Genomic DNA, 19,606 nt, shown 5'->3' with positions numbered 1-19,606 from the left:
ATGTTTCGGGTGATGGAGTCCCCTATAACTAAGGTGTGGTGCCCGGTAGACTGGGGTGTAGGACTAGCTAAAGAGCTAAATCTATTATGCGTCTCAACCGGTACACCGTAGCTTGCAGGCCGCTTAGGACTGCTACAAGCTGAGGGTGGTGGGACAGAGATCGGGTGATTTGCAAGTTAAATAGTACCACTAAATATATTTGAGAAGTGATAAAGAAAGCTGTAGAACAATTAAAAGCACACAGATAGATACTTAGCCTTTTTCGCAACAGCGAACAGACGGCGAGCAGTCACGCATTATCTCCTAGGAACATAAGCTCGCTTTTGGACCAGTTTATATTGTAACCAGATATTTTACCAAAAGAGTCTACATATTCTAAAAGAAGTGGTAATGCAATTTCTGGCTCAGTAAGTGTAACAAGTACATCATCTGCATAAAGTGAGATGAGACTCTCTGATGTGCCCACTGAAAATCCCTTAATATTAGAGTTCATTCTTAAACCAATAGCCAGTGGTTTTAGGGCCAAATTGAAAAGTAAGGGCGAAAGGCAATCGCCCTGTCTCACGCCACGATGTAATTCAAAACTATCCGATATTACATTATTAGTTATGACATATGATTTTGGTGCAAAATAAATTATTTTAACCCATTTTATAAAATGTTCTCCCAACCCAAATAATTTGAGAACATGAAATATATAAGCCCACTCAATTGAATCAAAAGCTTTATGAGCATCCAGAGTCAGGACGGCTGCCTTTTTGTTTCCTATGCAGTCCGAGTACAACAAATTCAATAATCTCCGTACATTGCCAAAAGAAGGTCTGTCCGGGATAAAACCAACCTGATCCGGATGGATAATTTCTGTTATGTGGTTGCTTAACCTTGTTGCGAGTACCTTAGTTAGAATTTTATGGTCTAGATTGAGCAGGGAGATAGGTCTATAATTGGCTGGATCGAGTGGATTGTTTCCCTTTTTTGGAATTATACATATATGAGCTTCATACAAGGAGCTTGGAAGTTTATTGTTTACGAAAGAGTCCTTTAACATTCTTAATATTATAGGAGACAGTATTTCACTAAAAGCTTGATAAAACTCTGCACCAAATCCATCTGGACCAGGGCTTTTATTCACGGAGAAAGATTTCAGTGCTTTTAGCAGTTCTTCAATTGAAATAGTATTGTTTAAAGAATTCTGATGGTTTGGACTCAGTTGAGGTAGATTTAATGGAGTAAAAAAATCATTTAAATCATTAACCGATATAGCTGAACTAGATTTATATAATTCTGAATAAAAGTCTTTAAAGACATTGTTGATATCCTGTAAATCTGTACATGTTTCACCTGTTTTTGAGCATATTTTGTGGATAGCAGCTTTAGCTTGATCTCCTTTGAGCTGTCTAGACAGAAGTGTTTGTGGTTTATCAGATATTTCAAAATGTTTTTGTTTATTTTTCAGTAAGAGTTTAGATACTTCACCGTGAAGAAGAGAATTGTATTCATTTTTCAGTTTCAGCATCTTATTATAGTCAGACTGCAAAAGAGAATTTATATGAATTTCTTCCATTTCTTTAATTTCTTTTTCCAGTTCTTTATGCCTTTTTCTTACTTCTCTTTGTTTTGAGCTCTCAAATGAAATGATATATCCTCTCACAGTAGCTTTAAGGGCTACCCACAATATAGAGTCTGAGACCTCTCCGTTATCATTCACCTCAATAAACTCTTGGATAATCTTGTTCATATACTCTTTAAAATCTTCATATAATAATAATTGTGGATTAAATCTCCATTTTGGTTTGGTTTTATGGAGATCAATTTGGATCTGCACACTCATAGGGCTGTGATCTGAGATGACTCTACTGTGGTACTCAGGATTACTGACATTGGAGAGAGCAGAGGCTTCTACTAAGAAGTAATCGATTCTTGTGTAAGAATTGTGTACACAATAATGAATACTCCCTTTTATAAGGATGTTTTGTTCTCCGTATGTCTATGATATTTCTTGATCTCATAAGATTATTAATGGTTTTAGTTGAGTTAGCAATTACATGACATTTAGTTGACAATCTATCTAAAGTGGGATCCAAAAGGCAGTTAAAATCACCACCAATGTAGATATGAGAGGAGTTATCATCAGGAAGTAGACCAAAGACTCTATGATAAAAGTTTGAGTCATCTGTATTTGGTCCATAGATATTCAAAAAAGTTACTGGGTAAGATGTAATATGACCATTTAATAAAATAAATCTTCCGTTAGGGTCAATTATTTTTGATGTAAGTATGAAAGGCACATTTTTATGAAATAAAATGGCTACACCTCTAGCTTGTGAAGTAAAGGGTGCATGATAAACCTGAGGTATCCAGCTAGCTTTAAGTTTGTGTTGGTTGTCTTTACAGAGATGTGTTTCTTGTAAGAATAAAACATCTGCTTTTAATGAATTTAAGTGTGAAAAAACCTTCCCTGCTTTAATATTTTTAGCTAAACCCCTGACGTTCCATGAAACTAGTGTAATTTTTTTCTTATAAGTTGACATTAAAGTTTTTTAGGGTATTTTATCTTTACGTGAAAAAAAACCTTAGTAATTGGCAAGTTGAAATATGATTGTGCACCTCTCTCCTCCACATTCATGCTCAGATTCACACATACACAACACTCACACCCCATTGTTCCCCCCTCCCTCTGTCCCCATCGTGTGTAGTTCGATGTTTTGGAGTGAAATCTCCATTGTGATGTTATCCATACGACGTCGTGTTGGTCGATTCCCCAGTCCAAAAGTCCCCCGCCCCCATCTTCAGGCGCATGGCGCATGCTAGTAGTTGCGTTCACTGCTCCAAGCACTAGCTCAGCAGCGAAGTGTTTTCTTTTTTTCCTGCATCCTCCGGTGAAATAAACCTCAGTGAAAAAAGTGTATTTCTGCTTTATGCTTATCATAAGCCTTGTGTGGTGGAGCCGTTATTGATGATTAGCCACTAAGATGTTTTATAATGAAAGTCTTAGTGTCTGTAGGAGAGGTAAACACCTTTACCTGGTTGTTGTACTCCACATGCAGGCGAGCTGGAAAACGCAGCATAAACTTGATTTCCTTCTCCCGCAGCGTGTTCATTACCTCTCGAAAGGCCCGTCTTTGCGCTGTCACCTCGGCCGTGTAGTCTGGAAACAGGAAGACGTGCAGGCCGTTGTAGATCAGCTCCTGGCCGCGGCTCAGTCGAAGAAGTAGCTCCTTGTCCTGGTAGAAGTGTATCCTTGCGATGAAGAAGTAGCTCCTTGTCCTGGTAGAAGTGTATCCTTGCGATGATGCTCCTGGGGCGCTTGCCGTCACCATAGCGAGCGAGCGGGACACGGTGCGCGCGGTCCACCACCACTGGCTTGGAGAAGTTACTCGCTCCAAACAACTTTGGTATCAGGTCCGCAACGAAATCCGTAAGTCTTCCCTTTTCTTCTTGCTCTGGTATCCAGACTATTTTTAAGTTATTACGTCTTGAGCGCCCTTCCAATTCGTCAATTTTAGCTGCCAATTTCTCATTGCTCTTCTGCGTTTCAGTCAGTTTTTGTTCGAGCGCTTCGATGCGGCGCTCGTGGTCGGAACCTTGCTGCTGCATGTCCTCCACTCTGTTGGTCAATGCCGCCTGCTTGCTTGTAAGAGCCTCAAGCTTTTCCTCAAGCATGTCAAAACGTTTGTTGATAGACTCGAGTATTTTATCCAGCAACTTCTCCAAAGTTGATGACGCCATCTCAGCGCCAGCCTCGAGCTCGTTTACGGCCACAGGTGACTCTGATTGCTTCCCTCTTCGTGTCTTGGGCATAATTATTGTTATGTTGTCTTGATTGAGTATAACTCACCCAGAGTGATAGGCATGCATATAGTTGGCCAAGCGTTGTAAGTTTTAATTTAAAAAAAAAAAGCAGAATTTGAGTTAAATCTTAAAGTTTTCACCAGAGTTACCGCAGAGGCAAACTACTGCTTGCGCATCTTAGCCACGCCCCCAATATCCTTTTTAAAAAAAATCAAAACTCGACAGTGTGCCTTACAACCCGGTGCGTCTAATGTAAAGAATAAGTTTGGTTGAGTATACCCACCACAAAGCTATTTCATTTGGTACATGGTGTAATGATAAGTGTGACCAGTAGATGTCAGTCAAACATAAGAGATAAGTGTCGGCTGCACTATGATGGCAATATGACTCAAGTAAACAACACCAACAGGTTAAATGTTCCATTGAAAATATAGAACATTACTCATGGCGCTCAAAAATCTATCAAAATATTTAGTACGACTTTGGGACGCTATGAAGCCGCACCGCTTGAAGGATTGTTGGCGCATTAAACACACGAGTATTATTATGGTGTGTGTATAAGGTAAGACATATTATCTGGCGTTTTGTTTCGCAATATTATGCCGTAGTCGATAAGCTTCTTCTTTTCCTCTATATTCTTGTTATGTAACATTCATCCTCCGCTGTTGCCATTTCTAATATAAAGTAGTGTAAAGTTCTTACTTATATCTGTCAGTAAACTTTCCATGAAAGCGCTAAAACATACCGGTATAGTGAGTTTATATTATTCACCCAAGGAACTTTAGTTATTAGAGTTCCGGTCGGACGTTTTTTCACGGGACACATTTCCGGCGTTGTTGTTTCCGGATGAGGAGATGCTGCTCCGTTATTGATTGAAGTAAAGTCTAAATGTCATTAAAACAGTTAGCTCCATCTTTTGACACTTCTTCCACTCCCGTCCTTGCACGCTACAATAAAGATGACGGGGAGAAGACGCTGCCGAAGGTGAACCACGTAAATAAGACCGCCCACAAAACGGTGCATCCGGAAGAGACTGTCAGAAAGCGGCTTGAAGATGATCTGTAAAACATAATCTATGCAACATTTTGACCAAATAACCACTATTACATGTTATGTAGACCACAAGCAAGTGTTTTCCATTTAGAAAAAAAATAAAATATGACTCCTTTAATGCGCCCTATAATCCAGTGCGCCCAATATATGAAAAAAGATTCAAAATAGACCATTCATCGGCAGTGCACCTTATAATTTGGTGTGCCCTATGGTCCGGAAAATACGGTACATGCAGGTAAAAGCATGAGGACAAGACACTTGTCTGGTTTCTAGAGCTCTACACTGAAATCTAATGTATTCATCTTAAAAATAGGACAATGAGATTCATCAATATTTTATCAATAAGAGGTTAATTAACAGAGGCCTTTTTTATACTTAATTCAGCTGATTGGATCAAGAATAGATAATTATGTTCAACTTCACCTGTCGCTTTCTAATCGCAGTGATGTGGTCAGAGTGTCTGGATGCTCAATGGACTGTAAGTGATTAGATTACAGAGGTTGATAGTTAATGTGGTGTTTCTAATTGACTACTGGCCCGACACACTGCACAGTGTACACTATATATAGGGTGGTCACTTCCCCAGCAAGCCATTTTTCATGTCAATCCTTTTTCAGTTCATGTTGGACATCTGATAGGGTAAGGTCCAATTTAAAGTCACCCATCCATAGATTACTGAGTAAAAAAAAAAAAAAAGTACGTGAGGAGACAGATGGAGATTTAAATTATACATGTGCTGTATGTGAACGGACATACGATCCAGATGTTTAGATGCATGTGAAACCACACATTTTGTGTGAATAGACTTACAAACGTAATGTGAACGCACAATTTAATGATTACATTATGTGTGTATGTGAATGGATGGACAGAAATAGTGATCGATTTCAGACATGGGGAAAGAAAGAAGACGACATATACTGTATGTTTTTACGGTTATGGAAGATAGACAGCATTGACAATAGTATAGTCCAGGTTTGGGGAATTATATGTACATGATAAGTGGTTTGTAAAGCAAATAAGAATATAAATATGTTTTTACTGTGTTTGCTAATCTCTGATCAACTGAAATCCTGAGACCCAAACAATTGTATTCCATAAATATCTGTGTGCATGATGTTAACTAAAAACTGTTCCCCCTTTTCTTTGTGCAGTCGTTATTGCTGATCCGTCAGGAGATGGTTGTTTCCCAAAAGAAGCTTGGCGAGTTTTGTGAGGCTCTGAAGCAATACCTGAAGAATGTTTCCACTCAAAGGGACTGCTTTCAGTAAGTCTTCTCTACCCTTTTCTGCCTTTCAAGATGAACATGTTTTTTTCACCAATGTAGACTTTATCTTAGTTTATCATTGGTAATCTGTTCCAAAAGGTCAGACGAAAACCGAATCGAACAAAATCTGAAGCAATTTTTCTAATTTTTTCATTTTCCGGACCATAGGGTGCACCGGATTATAAGGCGCACTGCCGATAAATGGTCTATTTTCATGTATAGGGTGCATTAAAGAAGTCATATTTTTATTTTTTTTCTAAATTGAAAAGACTTCATTGTTTCTCTACATAACATGTAATGGTTGTTCTTTGGTCAAAATGTTGCATAAATTATGTTTTACAGATCATCTTCAAGCTGCTTTCGTTTTTTGTGGGCGGTCTTATTTACGTGGCTCACCTTCGGTAGCGTCTTCTCCCCGTCATCTTTGTTGTAGCGGTGTAGCGTGCAAGGACGGGGGTGGAAGAAGTGTCAAAAGATGGAGCTAACTGTTTTAATGACATTCAGACTTTACTTAAATCAATAACGGAGCAGCATCTCCTCATCCGGAAACAACAACAAGGCCGGAAATGTGTCCCGTGAAAAACCTTTTGCTTTTTCATAATATTGCGAAACAAAACGCCAAATAATGTCTTACCTTATACACACACCATAAAAATACTCATATGTTTAATGCGCCGACAATCCATCAAGCGGTGCGGCTTCATAGCTTACCAAAGTCGTACTAAAACATTTTAATAGATTTTTGAGCGCCGTGTGTAATGTTCTATATTTTCAATGGAACATATAAATGTTGGTGTTGTTTACTTGAGTCATATTGCCATCATTGTGCAGTCTACACATATCTCTTATGTTTGACTGCCATCTACTGGTCACACTTATCATTACACCATGTACCACATAGAATTGCTTTGAGGTCGGTAAGCAAAACCAGAATTATTCCGTACAATAGGCGCACCAGGTTATAAGGCGCACTGTCGAGTTTTGAGGGGAAAAAAAGGAATTTAAGTGCGCCTTATAGTCCAGAAAATACGGTAATATATCCAACTTATCAGTTTCAGACATTCAAAAGTATTAACAAAATCAATTTTAATAGCTGTTGTAGTTTTACATGCAGAAATGAGTATGAAATACATATAAAAGACAAATAAAACGCATAAATGAACATTTTACAACCCTTTTACTTTATTAAGACTCATGTTGGCAAGGAGCAAAGAGGAGGATTTGCGGAGGCGTTTGTAGTTTTTAATAAGTTCTTTATTCAATCGTGTTTATCACCTTCTTTGTCAAAGTGCTGCTTAGGCCTGAGTCAAATAATCAAACGAGAAATGAAAATGTATGCATTGATAATGTGCCACGTCTGTGTGTGTTTCTTTTCTTTGTCTCTCGTTTCCAAACGAGGTGCAAGAGGGGTCACTCTTTGCATCGCTTTCAGCGCCTGAGCGTGTTTTTTTGACAGCAGAATTAAATGAACAGACTAAACACCCTCTTTTCAGTCATCCACAAGCTCCACAAAGTAACAAAAGTTAGGAGGAAAAACAAAGCAAATGCAAAGCCAGACTTCCTGTGTGGGAATATTTCATCTGTAAACCGAATTAGTAAAATGAGCCCATCAGCACAGACAAACAAGCCAGCATGCCCAATTTGTTGCAAAGTGAAGGTAACAAAACAAAAGAAAAAAACAACAACAAAACAAACTTACTGAAGTGCTGATATCAACCAAAACCAAACCTAACCCCCCCGCCCCAACACCCTCCACATCCCACTCCCGGATTGTAAATAATGTAAATAATTCAATGTATATACTCCGATGATTAACTTGTGTGATGACTGTATTATGCTGATAGTTTATATTTGTACCATGAATTGATTAACGTGGACCCCGACTTAAACAAGTTCAAAACCTTTTGGGGTGTTACCATTTAGTGGTCAATTGTACGGAATATGTACTGTACTGTGCAATCTACTAATAAAAGTCTCAATCAATCAATCAACCACCTGACCCAGTTGGATGTGGTACTTAAAGATGTTAAATATTTATTGAAGGGCATTTTTTGCTAACACAGACTGTATTTTATTTGTATGTTTGTTTACTTATTTAAAATAATATATGTTGTTCAGTTACCTTCCATTTACCATTGTTACAACTACTAATGACAAATAAAAGTAGATTGCATTTTGAAGAGTTACTTGCATTATTATCATTATTATGATTACATTAGTGCTCAGTTTGGGCTCAAAAATAACGCTTACAATATTATCGTTTATCGGTCATTTGTTGTTGGCACAAGCCTAGCGCTGGCCCCATGGTGGCTTATTTAGCAGTCGTGCTCAATAAAATTATAAAAAGCACAGAGACTGAGTCACCGATGCGTCAGATTCTTTTTCTGGGCAATCGATTCCATGGAATGATAGCAGGCAAACAGACAAGTTTGTTACACACAATGTTTAGCCGTACGATAATCGAGACTGCACAACAAATGGGGCAAGATTTTTGTGGAAATTTTTGCCTAAGACCAAATCATACGGGAGTACAAAAACCGAGGTACTTTTGTACTATACAGAATATTATTATATATATATTTATAATATAATTTATTTATAATATAATATTATATATTTTAATTTACCCTCTGGGATTAATAAAGTATTTCTGATTCTGATTCTGATTCTGATATTACATGCAGCATACAGGAGTGTTGGCGTTAACAGTGTTTTTGTGTCTTGTTACCCATTGAAATAAAAAAGGACACGAAAATCCGGAAGTCCCCCGTACGCAGATTTTTTAAAAAAAATTTACCGATTATTGCTTTCCGCCGGTGTTTTGTTTTGTTTATATTTGCCAGGGAAAATTATTAATTATTAATTATTGGTCGACTTCTAACTAATGCACTTTCCGGTACAATTTTTTAAATTTTCATTCCCCAAAAGTTTTATAGATCACAAATACTGCATTTCCGTTATTAAGATTTCCGAGGTGTTATTGTTTTGGTCATGGCGAGCAATAAACCCAAGAAGCGAAGGAAACACTTTTCAGCAAATGGCTCACTTATGACGATGGAAAGATGTTTTGCACGCCATTTAAAACGGGCTAAGAAAAAAAAAACACCTTTACGACCAGGTGCACTGATTTTCAAAGATCCAGCCTCACCAGGCGCCAAGAAACACCCTCCAATTTGGGTCCCTACAATTCTGCTCTTTGGTCGGAATGACGAGGCCGTCGATTTGTTACAACTCTTTATTTATGTTTTCCACAAAGCCAAGCTGACATCCACCATGCTATTAACACTCCTGAACATGCTAGCGCTCCCTCTCCTAACTCGCCCACTCACTTACACACATCACTCACCCCACATACCGCCATTCTTAAAGGGGAACACACAGCTTATGGCCATCACGAAGCCAGAGATGAAATGCTAGAGGCATTGAGTGCCACTGTATTAAATGACAAAGTGTAGATGTGGCGGTTTTTAAAGGACTGATGATCTACATACAGGTGAGAATAATCAATACATGCATTGGTCATATGCATGTATGCTCTGACACACCATTATCATAATTTCATGACCTAAGCAAAAAACTTTTGACACTTTTATACTGAAATAAATACACCTACAACTTATTATAGAAAAAATATCGAAAAAAATACCGGCAGCGGTAAAGTTTAGATCCATGAAGGAACGAACAAAGTGAATGAATGTTTATAACTGAATACATATGCATAAAAATGTGTTTTCTTTTGTATTATTTTTTTAATGAATTAGGTTAACGTTTATTGACAACTTTTTCCAAAACACAATATAGAATGTGCGATATAACAGGATAATGCATACATTTATCATTTGTTTTCAAAACGCTTGCAAAAAAGTGGGACCGCAAACATTTACTGTGGGACCCCATTTTTAGGACCCCATTTTGAAAATTCCTAGCACCAACACTGGCATACAGCATACACTTGATTACAAATGAGTCACAAGGTCTGATTTTGACTCAACAATGTTCAAATGTATATAGAGAGCATTACAATTACACATTTAATGCTATCACCATCCCAACTTCTTAGTTATTTAGTTATGTTCCAGTCTCATAGCCATCTGTGGAGAATTTAAATCAGCTGTTTTTGTTGTGGTGTGCAATCAAGGAATTTGAGAAAAAAAGGAATTAAACATATCCCAGATATGAGCATGCATGTTTCATTTTAATTGACTGTATACTGTGTAGTCACTCCCTAATTTAAATATGTACAATTACAGTATACCACTGCGCTTGCCTGCACATTGCATGTCAGCACAGTGATGCACCAGAACCTGTTTTAAGTCCGGCATGAATTTTGAATGTAGTAAGATTGCAAAATTAGCAGCATCAGCGGTTTTCCCATAAGAATAGGTTCAGGCACCAGTGACCCCAACTTATGCCAGAATTCAGTAAAGCTGCGGAGCCAACAAATGACAACTCATAAAAAAGTCCAAGAGGGTATGAACATGACATATGTAACATCACATGCATGACTTCAGATGACATCAGTGCTAAACAAACAAAAAAAAAAGCCAAATTATTTGAAGTATTACGCAATAAATAAGTGTTGTGTCATGTACAGCAAACGAAACGGGCAAGAAAACATAATACCACTAAAATAATATCATAAGATATATAAGAATAAAGTTATGATTTAGTTAAGTGAAGAAGTATATACCTGCGTTAACACAAAATGTGTGAGAGACTGGAGCTGCTGACTGGTGGGATCTCGTTTTTCTGGGAGTTCCAAATCATTAAAATGACCATTTGTTAGGATATGACTTTGTCAAAAAACACTACCGTATTTTCTGGACTATAAGGCGCACTTAAAAAAAAAAAATTTTTTCTCAAAACTCCACAGTGCGCCTTATAACCCGGTGCACCTAATGTATGGAATAATTCTGGTTTTGTTTACCGACCTCAAAGCTATTTTATTTGGTACATGGTGAAATGACAAGTGTGACCAGTAGATAGATGGCAGTCACACATAAGAGATACGTGTAGACTGCAATATGACTCAAGTAAACAACACCAACATTGTATATGTTCCATTGAAAATATAGAACATTACACACGGCGCTCAAAAATCTATCAAAATGTTTTAGTACGACTTTGGTAAGCTATGAAGGCGCACCGCTTGATGGATTGTACTGTGCTTCAACATACGAGTATTATTATGGTGTGTGTATAAGGTAAGACATATTATCTGGCGTTTTGTTTCGTAATATTATTATTTTCTTACCTTCTGGTACCTGCTGATCTGTATTTGGGATCTGCATAAATCCTGAAAAATTGCACGCATCTGCCTTTGTAGTCCGTGTACCGTAGTTGATAAGCTTCTTCGTTTTCCTCTATCTTCTTGTTATGTGACATTCATCCTCCTCCACTGTTGGCATTTTTAATATAAAGTAGTGTAAAGTTCTCTGTCAGTAAACTCACCATGAAAGCGCTAAAACATACCAGTGTAGTGAGTTTACATTATTCACCCAAGGAACTTTAGTTATTAAAGTTCTGGTCGGACGGTTTTTCACGGGACACATTTCCTGTGTTGTTGTTTCCGGATGAGGAGATGCTGCTCCGTTATTGGTTTAAGTAAAGTCTGAATGTCATTAAAACAGTTAGCTCCATTTTTTGACACTTCTTCCACTCCCGTCCTTGCACGCTACACCGCTACAACAAAGATGACGGGGAGAAGACGCTGCCGAAGGTGAGCCACCTAAATAAGACCGCCCACAAAAGCGACTGACAGAAAGCGGCTTGAAGATGATCTGTAAAACAACATTTTGACCAAAGAACCACCGTTACATGTTATGTAGACCACAAGGAAGTGTTTTCCATTTAGAAAAAAAAAAAAAAAAATGACTCCTTTAATTTGCCTTACATGAAAAAATGAAAAAATATCTAAAATAGACCATTCATCGGCAGTGCGCTTTATAATCCGGTGGAAAATATGCTACTTTAATCTCTAAGGATCGGAATTTTGGTTATGCCACTCATCACTTCTAGTAATAATAATGATAATAATAATGGATTAGATTTTATATCGCGCTTTTCTATTGTTAGATACTCAAAGCGCTCACAGAGAAGCGGGAACCCATCATCCATTCACACCTGGTGGTGGTAAGCTACATTTGTAGCCACAGCTGCCCTGGGGTAGACTGACGGAAGCGAGGCTGCCAGTTTGCGCCTACGGCCCCTCCGACCACCCCCTATCATTCATTCATTCACCAGTGTGAGTGGCACCGGGGGCAAGGGTGAAGTGTCCTGCCCAAGGACACAACGGCAGCAATTTGGATGTCAAGAGGCAGGGAGCGAACCTGCAACCCTCGGGTTTCTGGCACGGCCGCTCTACCTACTACGCCATGCCGCCCCTTCTACTATGTTCATATTGCTTTCTTCCTCTGTGATTCTCCTACGACTATTTTGTCATAATAGTTGTTTTTAATACACAATACAAGTATACCCCCTCTCTCTCCTTCTCTGTTTATATTTTTATTTTCCCCACCTCTGCTGCAGTGTGACTGCGGTGCGTCTACCAGATGGTTTGTCCTTTGTGGTCTATGAGTTCTGGGATGGAGAGGAGGAGTGGAAAAGGTAGGATTTTAATGTTTTCATTCATGTTTAGTAGTAGTAATTAGCAGCAATGCTAAGTTGTACTAAGAAGCCACGTTTCAGTTAAAATAGCCTTATTGCACTTATTCTTGCACTTTGCTCTTTCACTCCACTACATTGACTGGAACATGCAAAACACTTTTATTTATTGCATCCCTATTCAATTAGCAATCATGCCTGCTTCATAATGGCTGCAGCACTTGAGGCTGCTGAGGCTGAAGAGGCCTGCTGCTACGAGTTTCTGCTCTGCTGCTCATTTACAGTACCAGATACTCACTGCTATAAATATTTGAACTCTTGCATACGCTTGTATTTTGCAGGCTGAGGCTGAGTGTGTGAGTAGCTGGATGTAGCGAATGTGCCATTTCAACCACAATCTGGCCACTGTGTTTGTTCCCAGGCACCTCCAGTCAGGCCCCAACAAAGCCTTTCAGCATGTGAAAGTGGACACGCTGTGCCAGCCAGAGGCCATTTCCTCTGTGGCCGTGCCAGGTTAGTGCTGGATAATTACCATAGTAATCAATTGCTGTTAAGAATGAAGACTTGAATCAGGTCACAGGGCAGCTTAAGTATATGTTTTTATTCTAAATGTATGACGTTCTGTAAACAGTATTTAACAGTTGTCTATTTGCGTATTTCAAATTGTATGTGTAAAAATAAGTACACCTCTTGTTGGTAATGGTTTTAATATTGTAAATGTTTGTGTTCAGTTACCTATAATTTTGTTCTACAAGTTAAGACGAAATGTGTGAATTTACAAAAGCAAAACCGCCTTTCACAGAAAATAGTTAAAGGCCTACTGAAATGATTTTTTTTTTATTTAAACGGGGATAGCAGATCCATTCTATGTGTCATACTTGATCATTTCCCAATATTGCCATATTTTTGCTGAAAGGATTTAGTAGAGAACATCGACGATAAAGGTTGCAACTTTTGGTCGCTGATAAAAAAAAGCCTTGCCTATACCGGAAGTAGCGTGACGTCACCGGAGGAAGGAGTCCTCACATTTTCCCAATGTTTACAATGCAGCGACAGAGATTCGGACTGAGAAAGCGACGATTACCCCATTAATTTGAGCGAGGATGAAAGATTTGTGGATGAGGAAAGTGAGAGTGAAGGACTACAGTGCAGTGCAGGACATATCTTTTTTCGCTCTGACCGTAACTTAGGTACAAGGGTTCATTGGATTCCACACTTTCTCCTTTTTCTATTGTGGATCACGGATTTGTATTTTGAACCACGTCGGATACTATATCCTCTTGAAAATGAGAGTTGAGAACGCGAAATGGACATTCACAGTGACTTTTATCTCCACGACAATACATCGGCGAAGCTCTTTAGCTACTGAGCTAACGTGATAGCATCGGGCTCAAATGCAGATAGAAACAAAATAAATAAATCCCTGACTGGAAGGATAGACAGAAAATCAACAATACTATTAAACCATGGACATGTAAATACATGGTTAATGCTTTCCAACCTGGCGAAGCTTAACAATGCTGTTGCTAACGACGCCATTGAAGCTAACTTAGCAACGGGACCTCACAGAGCTATGATAAAAACATTAGCTCTCCACCTACGCCAGCCAGCCCTCATCTGCTCATCAACACCCGTGCTCACCTGCGTTCCAGCGATCGACGGAAGGACGAAGGACTTCACCCGATCATCCGTGCGGTCGGCGGCTAGCATCGGCTAGCGCGTCTGCTATCCAAGTCAAAGTCCTCCTGGTTGTGTTGCTGTAGCCAGCCGCTAATACACCGATCCCACCTACAGCTTTCTTATTTGCAGTCTTCATTGTTCATTAAACAAATTGCAAAAGATTCACCAACACGGATGTCCAGAATACTGTGGAATTTTGAGATGCAAACAGAGCTTTTTTGTATTGGATTCAATGGGGTACCAATACTTCCGTTTCAACGATTGACGTCACGCGCATACGTCATCATACATAGACGTTTTCAACCGGCAGTTTTGCGGGAAATTTAGAATTGCACTTTATAAGTTAACCCGGCCGTATTGGCATGTGTTGCAATGTTAAGATTTCATCATTGATATATAAACTATCAGACTGCGTGGTCGGTAGTAGTGGGTTTCAGTAGGCCTTTAACTATGTGAAGCAACATATTTTTTTCACGAGTACTCATTTTATTGTGAAATATTTGTCATATTTTCCCGACTTGGTTAATAACGTAATCGATCATGATCGACAAGTGCTACTGGCATCTTTCTGGTTCTTTTATTGCTGTTTCCCCACTTGAATGTGTCACAACATGGACACAAAGTCACATATTTGTCAAAGGGCAGTGGGGATGTGTAGTAGATCCTTGTTTTTGTTAAGACACCCACAATAGAATAAAAATGTTAATAATGGGGAAACCCATAAGAAGTAGAGCTGTCCGATAATGTCTTTTTTGCCGATATCCGATATTCCGATATTGTCCAACTTGTAATTACCGATTCCGATATCAACCGATACCGATATATACAGTTGTGGAATTAACACATTATTATGCCTAATTTTGTTGTGATGCCCTGCTGGATGCATTAAACAATGTAACAAGGTTTTCCAAAATAAGAGAACAACTTCAACTCAAGTTATGGAAAAAAGTGCCAACATGGCACTGCCATATTTATTATTGAACTCACAAAGTGCTTTTTTTTAACATGCCTCAAAACAGCAGCTTGGAATTTGGGACATGCTCTCCCTGAGATAATCCTCATACCCACTACAACTATGGGAAATACTGCACTTTGACTTTCACAAAGTGCATTATTATTATTATTTTTTAAGCATGCCTCAAAACAACAGCTACAAAAACAACGAAGGCACACAGCTTCAGTCCAGAGTATACCAGAGTAAAGTAAACAATAACATACCTCATTTAGTGCAAGACTGCCTGGCATACTGTATAACAGGAAATTATAAACTGGGCTCAATCTGCCCTGCTCTGACATATTTGTATGAGTAACACACATGTGCTGCAAGCTAGTGGTGAGTGCTTGAAGTGGCCTACCAGTCAGTCAGAGCTTCTGAATGCTGCGTTGAGACAGGGCACCTGTGTTCACTGCAAGCTGCAAAGTGTGCGCCATGCAGGGCAGACTAGCGATACCAGACTCCACCCTCGGCGGAGTCTTTAAGCGACAACTGTGTGGTACTACTTTTTTTCGGTGTTTGCTTTTCATCCATCTTCCGCTTGTATTCATCGTGTATCTCCTTATGATTCTTGAAGAGGTGGGAGATCAAATTGCTCGTATTAAAGGAAGACGTCTTGGTTCCTCCTCGCATAAACAACTTCTTGCAGTCATTGCAAATCGCCAGTTTTTTATCTGTCAGACACACTTTAAAATAATACCAAACCATAGACATGGTGTCGTTAGTCAGTCACAGAGCGAGCGAGCTTATTAGCCACGGCTACAGCACCGGCAACAACACACTCTTGTTGTTGTTGTGCTGCGCTCGCGGCGGTTTGATGAGGTCATCAAGCATCACCAGTAACCCTCTCATGCTGCAGTCGTCAACTCCTGTGTTGTGTGTGAGAGAGGGGAGAGGGGAGGGGGTGCTGACTGGGAGGCGCATCTGCTCTGTACTTCCCCCTACGTCCGTGTTTTACCGGATATGTACTGCTCCGTACAGCGGCGTTTTAAAAAGTCATTAATTTTACTTTTTGAAACCGATACTGATAATTTCCGGTATTACATTTTAAAGCATTTATCGGCCGATAATATCGGCCTGCTTATTTTTGATATCCTAAAAGTGATCAAACACAGTTTTACATATTAAGAAACAATTACAGGGATACGGTTTTCACTGTATATATTCTATAGTATTTAAAAAAAACATTCAGTTACACAACTATCACATCTTGTCAAAGCTTCTTCATGCTGGAACTTGTTGAGTGGTTTGACCTGTGAGACAGCAGCCTCTGCTGGATTCGTAGCTCCAAAGCTATTTTTTCCTCGAGCAGATAGCGCCATTAAACCACTTTTTGGATTAAAATAATCATACAAAAAACAAAGTATTGGCCTTTTAAAGCCAAGAAAAGAAATCCATGTATATGTGGGGTCGCAAATGCTGAAGCACAAGCGTCAATGGGAAGATGTTAGAACCCAGAAATTCTATCAGGTTGTGTCTGTTGGCTCTTTTTGGCAAGTCCTCTGGTAGAGTATAGGCGAGGAGCTGATGTTGTAATTAGTGAAGCTGCTGGTATTCCATCAAAAGTTTTCACGTAGAACAAGTCAAACACTGTAATTTCCGGACTAAATGTTGGCGATTTCAACATAAATTGCAAAGATTAAAAAAGCAGAAAGAATCTTTAACAAATCACTATGGATGGACGGATGGATAATCGAAAAACCAACCACACCTCACAAGCGAGGCTATATCTCATAATTACTAAAAATATGGATATAATTAATACAATCTATGACTTACTGACTGAATGGTCTTTCAGATCACAACCTCATTTTGTTCTCCAGCAAATTAAAGAAAAAACATCTTCTGAACGGCTACAAAACAACCCTGTTTCTTAGTGATTTAGTCCTTAAAAGCATGCAGCAGCAATTTGGAGATGAAATAAAAAGGACTGACTGGAATACCACCCTATCCTCCAACAAAATAGAGGACAATTGTAGGGTTGTCCTTAGTTAAATCAAATCTCAGAAACACATCTCCCAAATTGCAGAAAAAGAACGTAGTTAGACACTTACTACAAAACAGCAATGAAGACTAAGTTTGAAGTCTGGACTGGCTGTTGAAATGCACCAATGCACGTAACAAGGTTTTTACACAGCTGTTGAGAAGGGTCAAAGCTAACATTATCAGTATTATTGAAGGGGAGCCATAGGAAATGGCGGGAGGTTTAGCAAGTTTGAAATAGGGGCTGCATGGCTGAGTTGGTAGAGCGGCCGTGCCAGCAACTTGAGGGTTTGAGGTTCGATAAAGTGGTAAAGTGTCTTGCCCAAGGACACCAGCTCTCAGTGCCAGCCACACTGGTTTAAATTAAAGATGTAGATAATGGGTTTCACTATGTAAAGCGCTCTGAGTCTCTAGAGAAAAGCGCTATATAAATATAATTCACTTTACTTCACTCAATAAGTTAATAACAAACACAATAAACAAGAATGTGCTGCTATAGAACTAAAGGTAAAAACATAGGAGGCAATGATATTAGCAAATACATTTATTAAATATGTTTAGACGGTGTACTAGAAATAACCAAACTGTTTCCCCTCCTAATGTTTCACCCAACCCTAGCATGGTGACCCAGCCTGTCTGAACTAAAACAGATGACTGAGGGAGAAATTAAGAAGATTATTTCTGCATTGAAATGCTCGAAGGCCAAGGATATGTAGAACTTATACACAGACCTTTTAAAACATTCTGAGGCACTGATAAAACCAATAACCATGTGAGTAAACCAATTACTGGCTTCAAAGGACGGTAGCTACAGTGACATCCATTGTTAATTCTGGTAACAAGATATCAGCATCTAATTACAGACCAATTAGCATCCTCCCTATTTTATCTAAGGTTGCTGAAAAGTGGGTCTCGAAACTTTCGATTGAACATCCTGTAAAGGGTTTTACACCTGTGTAAAATTGGCCCCCCACCCCTCGCACACTCTGTTGAAATAATCTAATTCACTTGTGCAGTTGAACTGGTAGTTTGTGCAGTTTTTGTTTCCCAGTTATTAAACATTCTTTTATGGGTCAATCAAAGGTCAACCCCCATTCTCCAAATTAAATGATAAATGGGTTATACTTGCATAGCGCTTTTCTACCTTCAAGGTACTCAAAGCTCTTTGACACTATTTCCACATTCACCCATTTACACACACATTCACACACTGACGGCGGGAGCTGGTTGTGTTGCTGCAGCCAGCCGCTAATACACCGATCCCACCTACAGCTTTCTTCTTTGCTGTCTTCATTGTTCATTAAACAAATTGCAAAAGATTCACCAACACAGATGTCGAGAATACTGTGGAATTTTGCGATGAAAACAGACGACTTAATAGCTGGCCACAATGCTGTCCCAATATGTCCGCACAATCCGTGACATCACGTGCAAACGTCATCATACCGAGACGTTGTCAGCAGAATATTTTGCGGGAAATTTAAAATTGCACTTTACTAATCTAACCCGGCCGTATTGGCATGTGTTGCAATGTTAAGATTTCATCATTGATATATAAACTATCAGACTGCGTGGTCGGTAGTAGTGGGTTTCAGTAGGCCTTTAAAATGCTGCCCTGCCAACAGACACACTGCCACTAGCCCTGTGGTGCACTCAGTTTAAAATCACAAAACTCCTTTACTTTTACCAGCCAGGTAGCTACAATGAACAGGAATAAGAAATAAAATCTGCTTTACCTTGTTGGTTGATTTTTATTTGCGTGCAGCCAAAGGGAGGGGGAGAGAGGAGGAAGTGTTGACAACGCTGTGGATACTTCCTGAAAGTTTCAAACCACACACCGCTCGTCTATTGTTTTCTTTGGACTCATATTGAGCTAACAAAAATAGAAACATGTTGTGAAAAGGTTAAAAAAAAAAAAAAAAACTAAGTACAAAGTAGCACCGTAGCTAATAACAGCACTGCTGGGTTGACTGAATGAGCACCAAAGATCCATCAGCCCGCCCATAACGGATGTGCTGCCGGGCACAAAATGTCTCGTACGTTCATACACAGAGACAAGGTTCGTGCATAAAAGCATATTTTTTATCCGGTCTGTGGTTCGTAAATTCAAAAAGTTGGTACAAGGAGGGGTTCGTAAATACTGCATGCCACTGTCTGAAGAAGATGTGCTTGCAGGGGTCAGGACTAGGGATGGGTACCTGGGAATCATTGGTAGACATTTCCGGTACTTTTGT

At 39.2% G+C, this 19,606-nt stretch overlaps 1 protein-coding gene across 4 annotated transcripts in view; it reads left to right on the top strand.

Annotated features, from left to right (window-relative positions):
- Positions 1-19,606, top strand: part of LOC133641621 (N-terminal EF-hand calcium-binding protein 2-like) — a 172,744-nt gene that overhangs the window by 148,428 nt on the left and 4,710 nt on the right. For all 4 annotated transcript variants that reach the window (XM_062035480.1, XM_062035479.1, XM_062035482.1 and 1 more), the window contains 3 exons: positions 6,000-6,112; positions 12,641-12,718; positions 13,137-13,228. In XM_062035480.1, coding sequence (XP_061891464.1) covers positions 6,000-6,112; positions 12,641-12,718; positions 13,137-13,228 — 283 coding nt within the window. The remainder of the gene's footprint in view (positions 1-5,999; positions 6,113-12,640; positions 12,719-13,136; positions 13,229-19,606) is intronic.

Source organism: Entelurus aequoreus, linkage group LG24 (genome assembly GCF_033978785.1).
Source record: "Entelurus aequoreus isolate RoL-2023_Sb linkage group LG24, RoL_Eaeq_v1.1, whole genome shotgun sequence".
Lineage (NCBI taxonomy): Eukaryota > Metazoa > Chordata > Actinopteri > Syngnathiformes > Syngnathidae > Entelurus > Entelurus aequoreus.
This window is presented reverse-complemented; position numbering and strand designations above follow the sequence as displayed.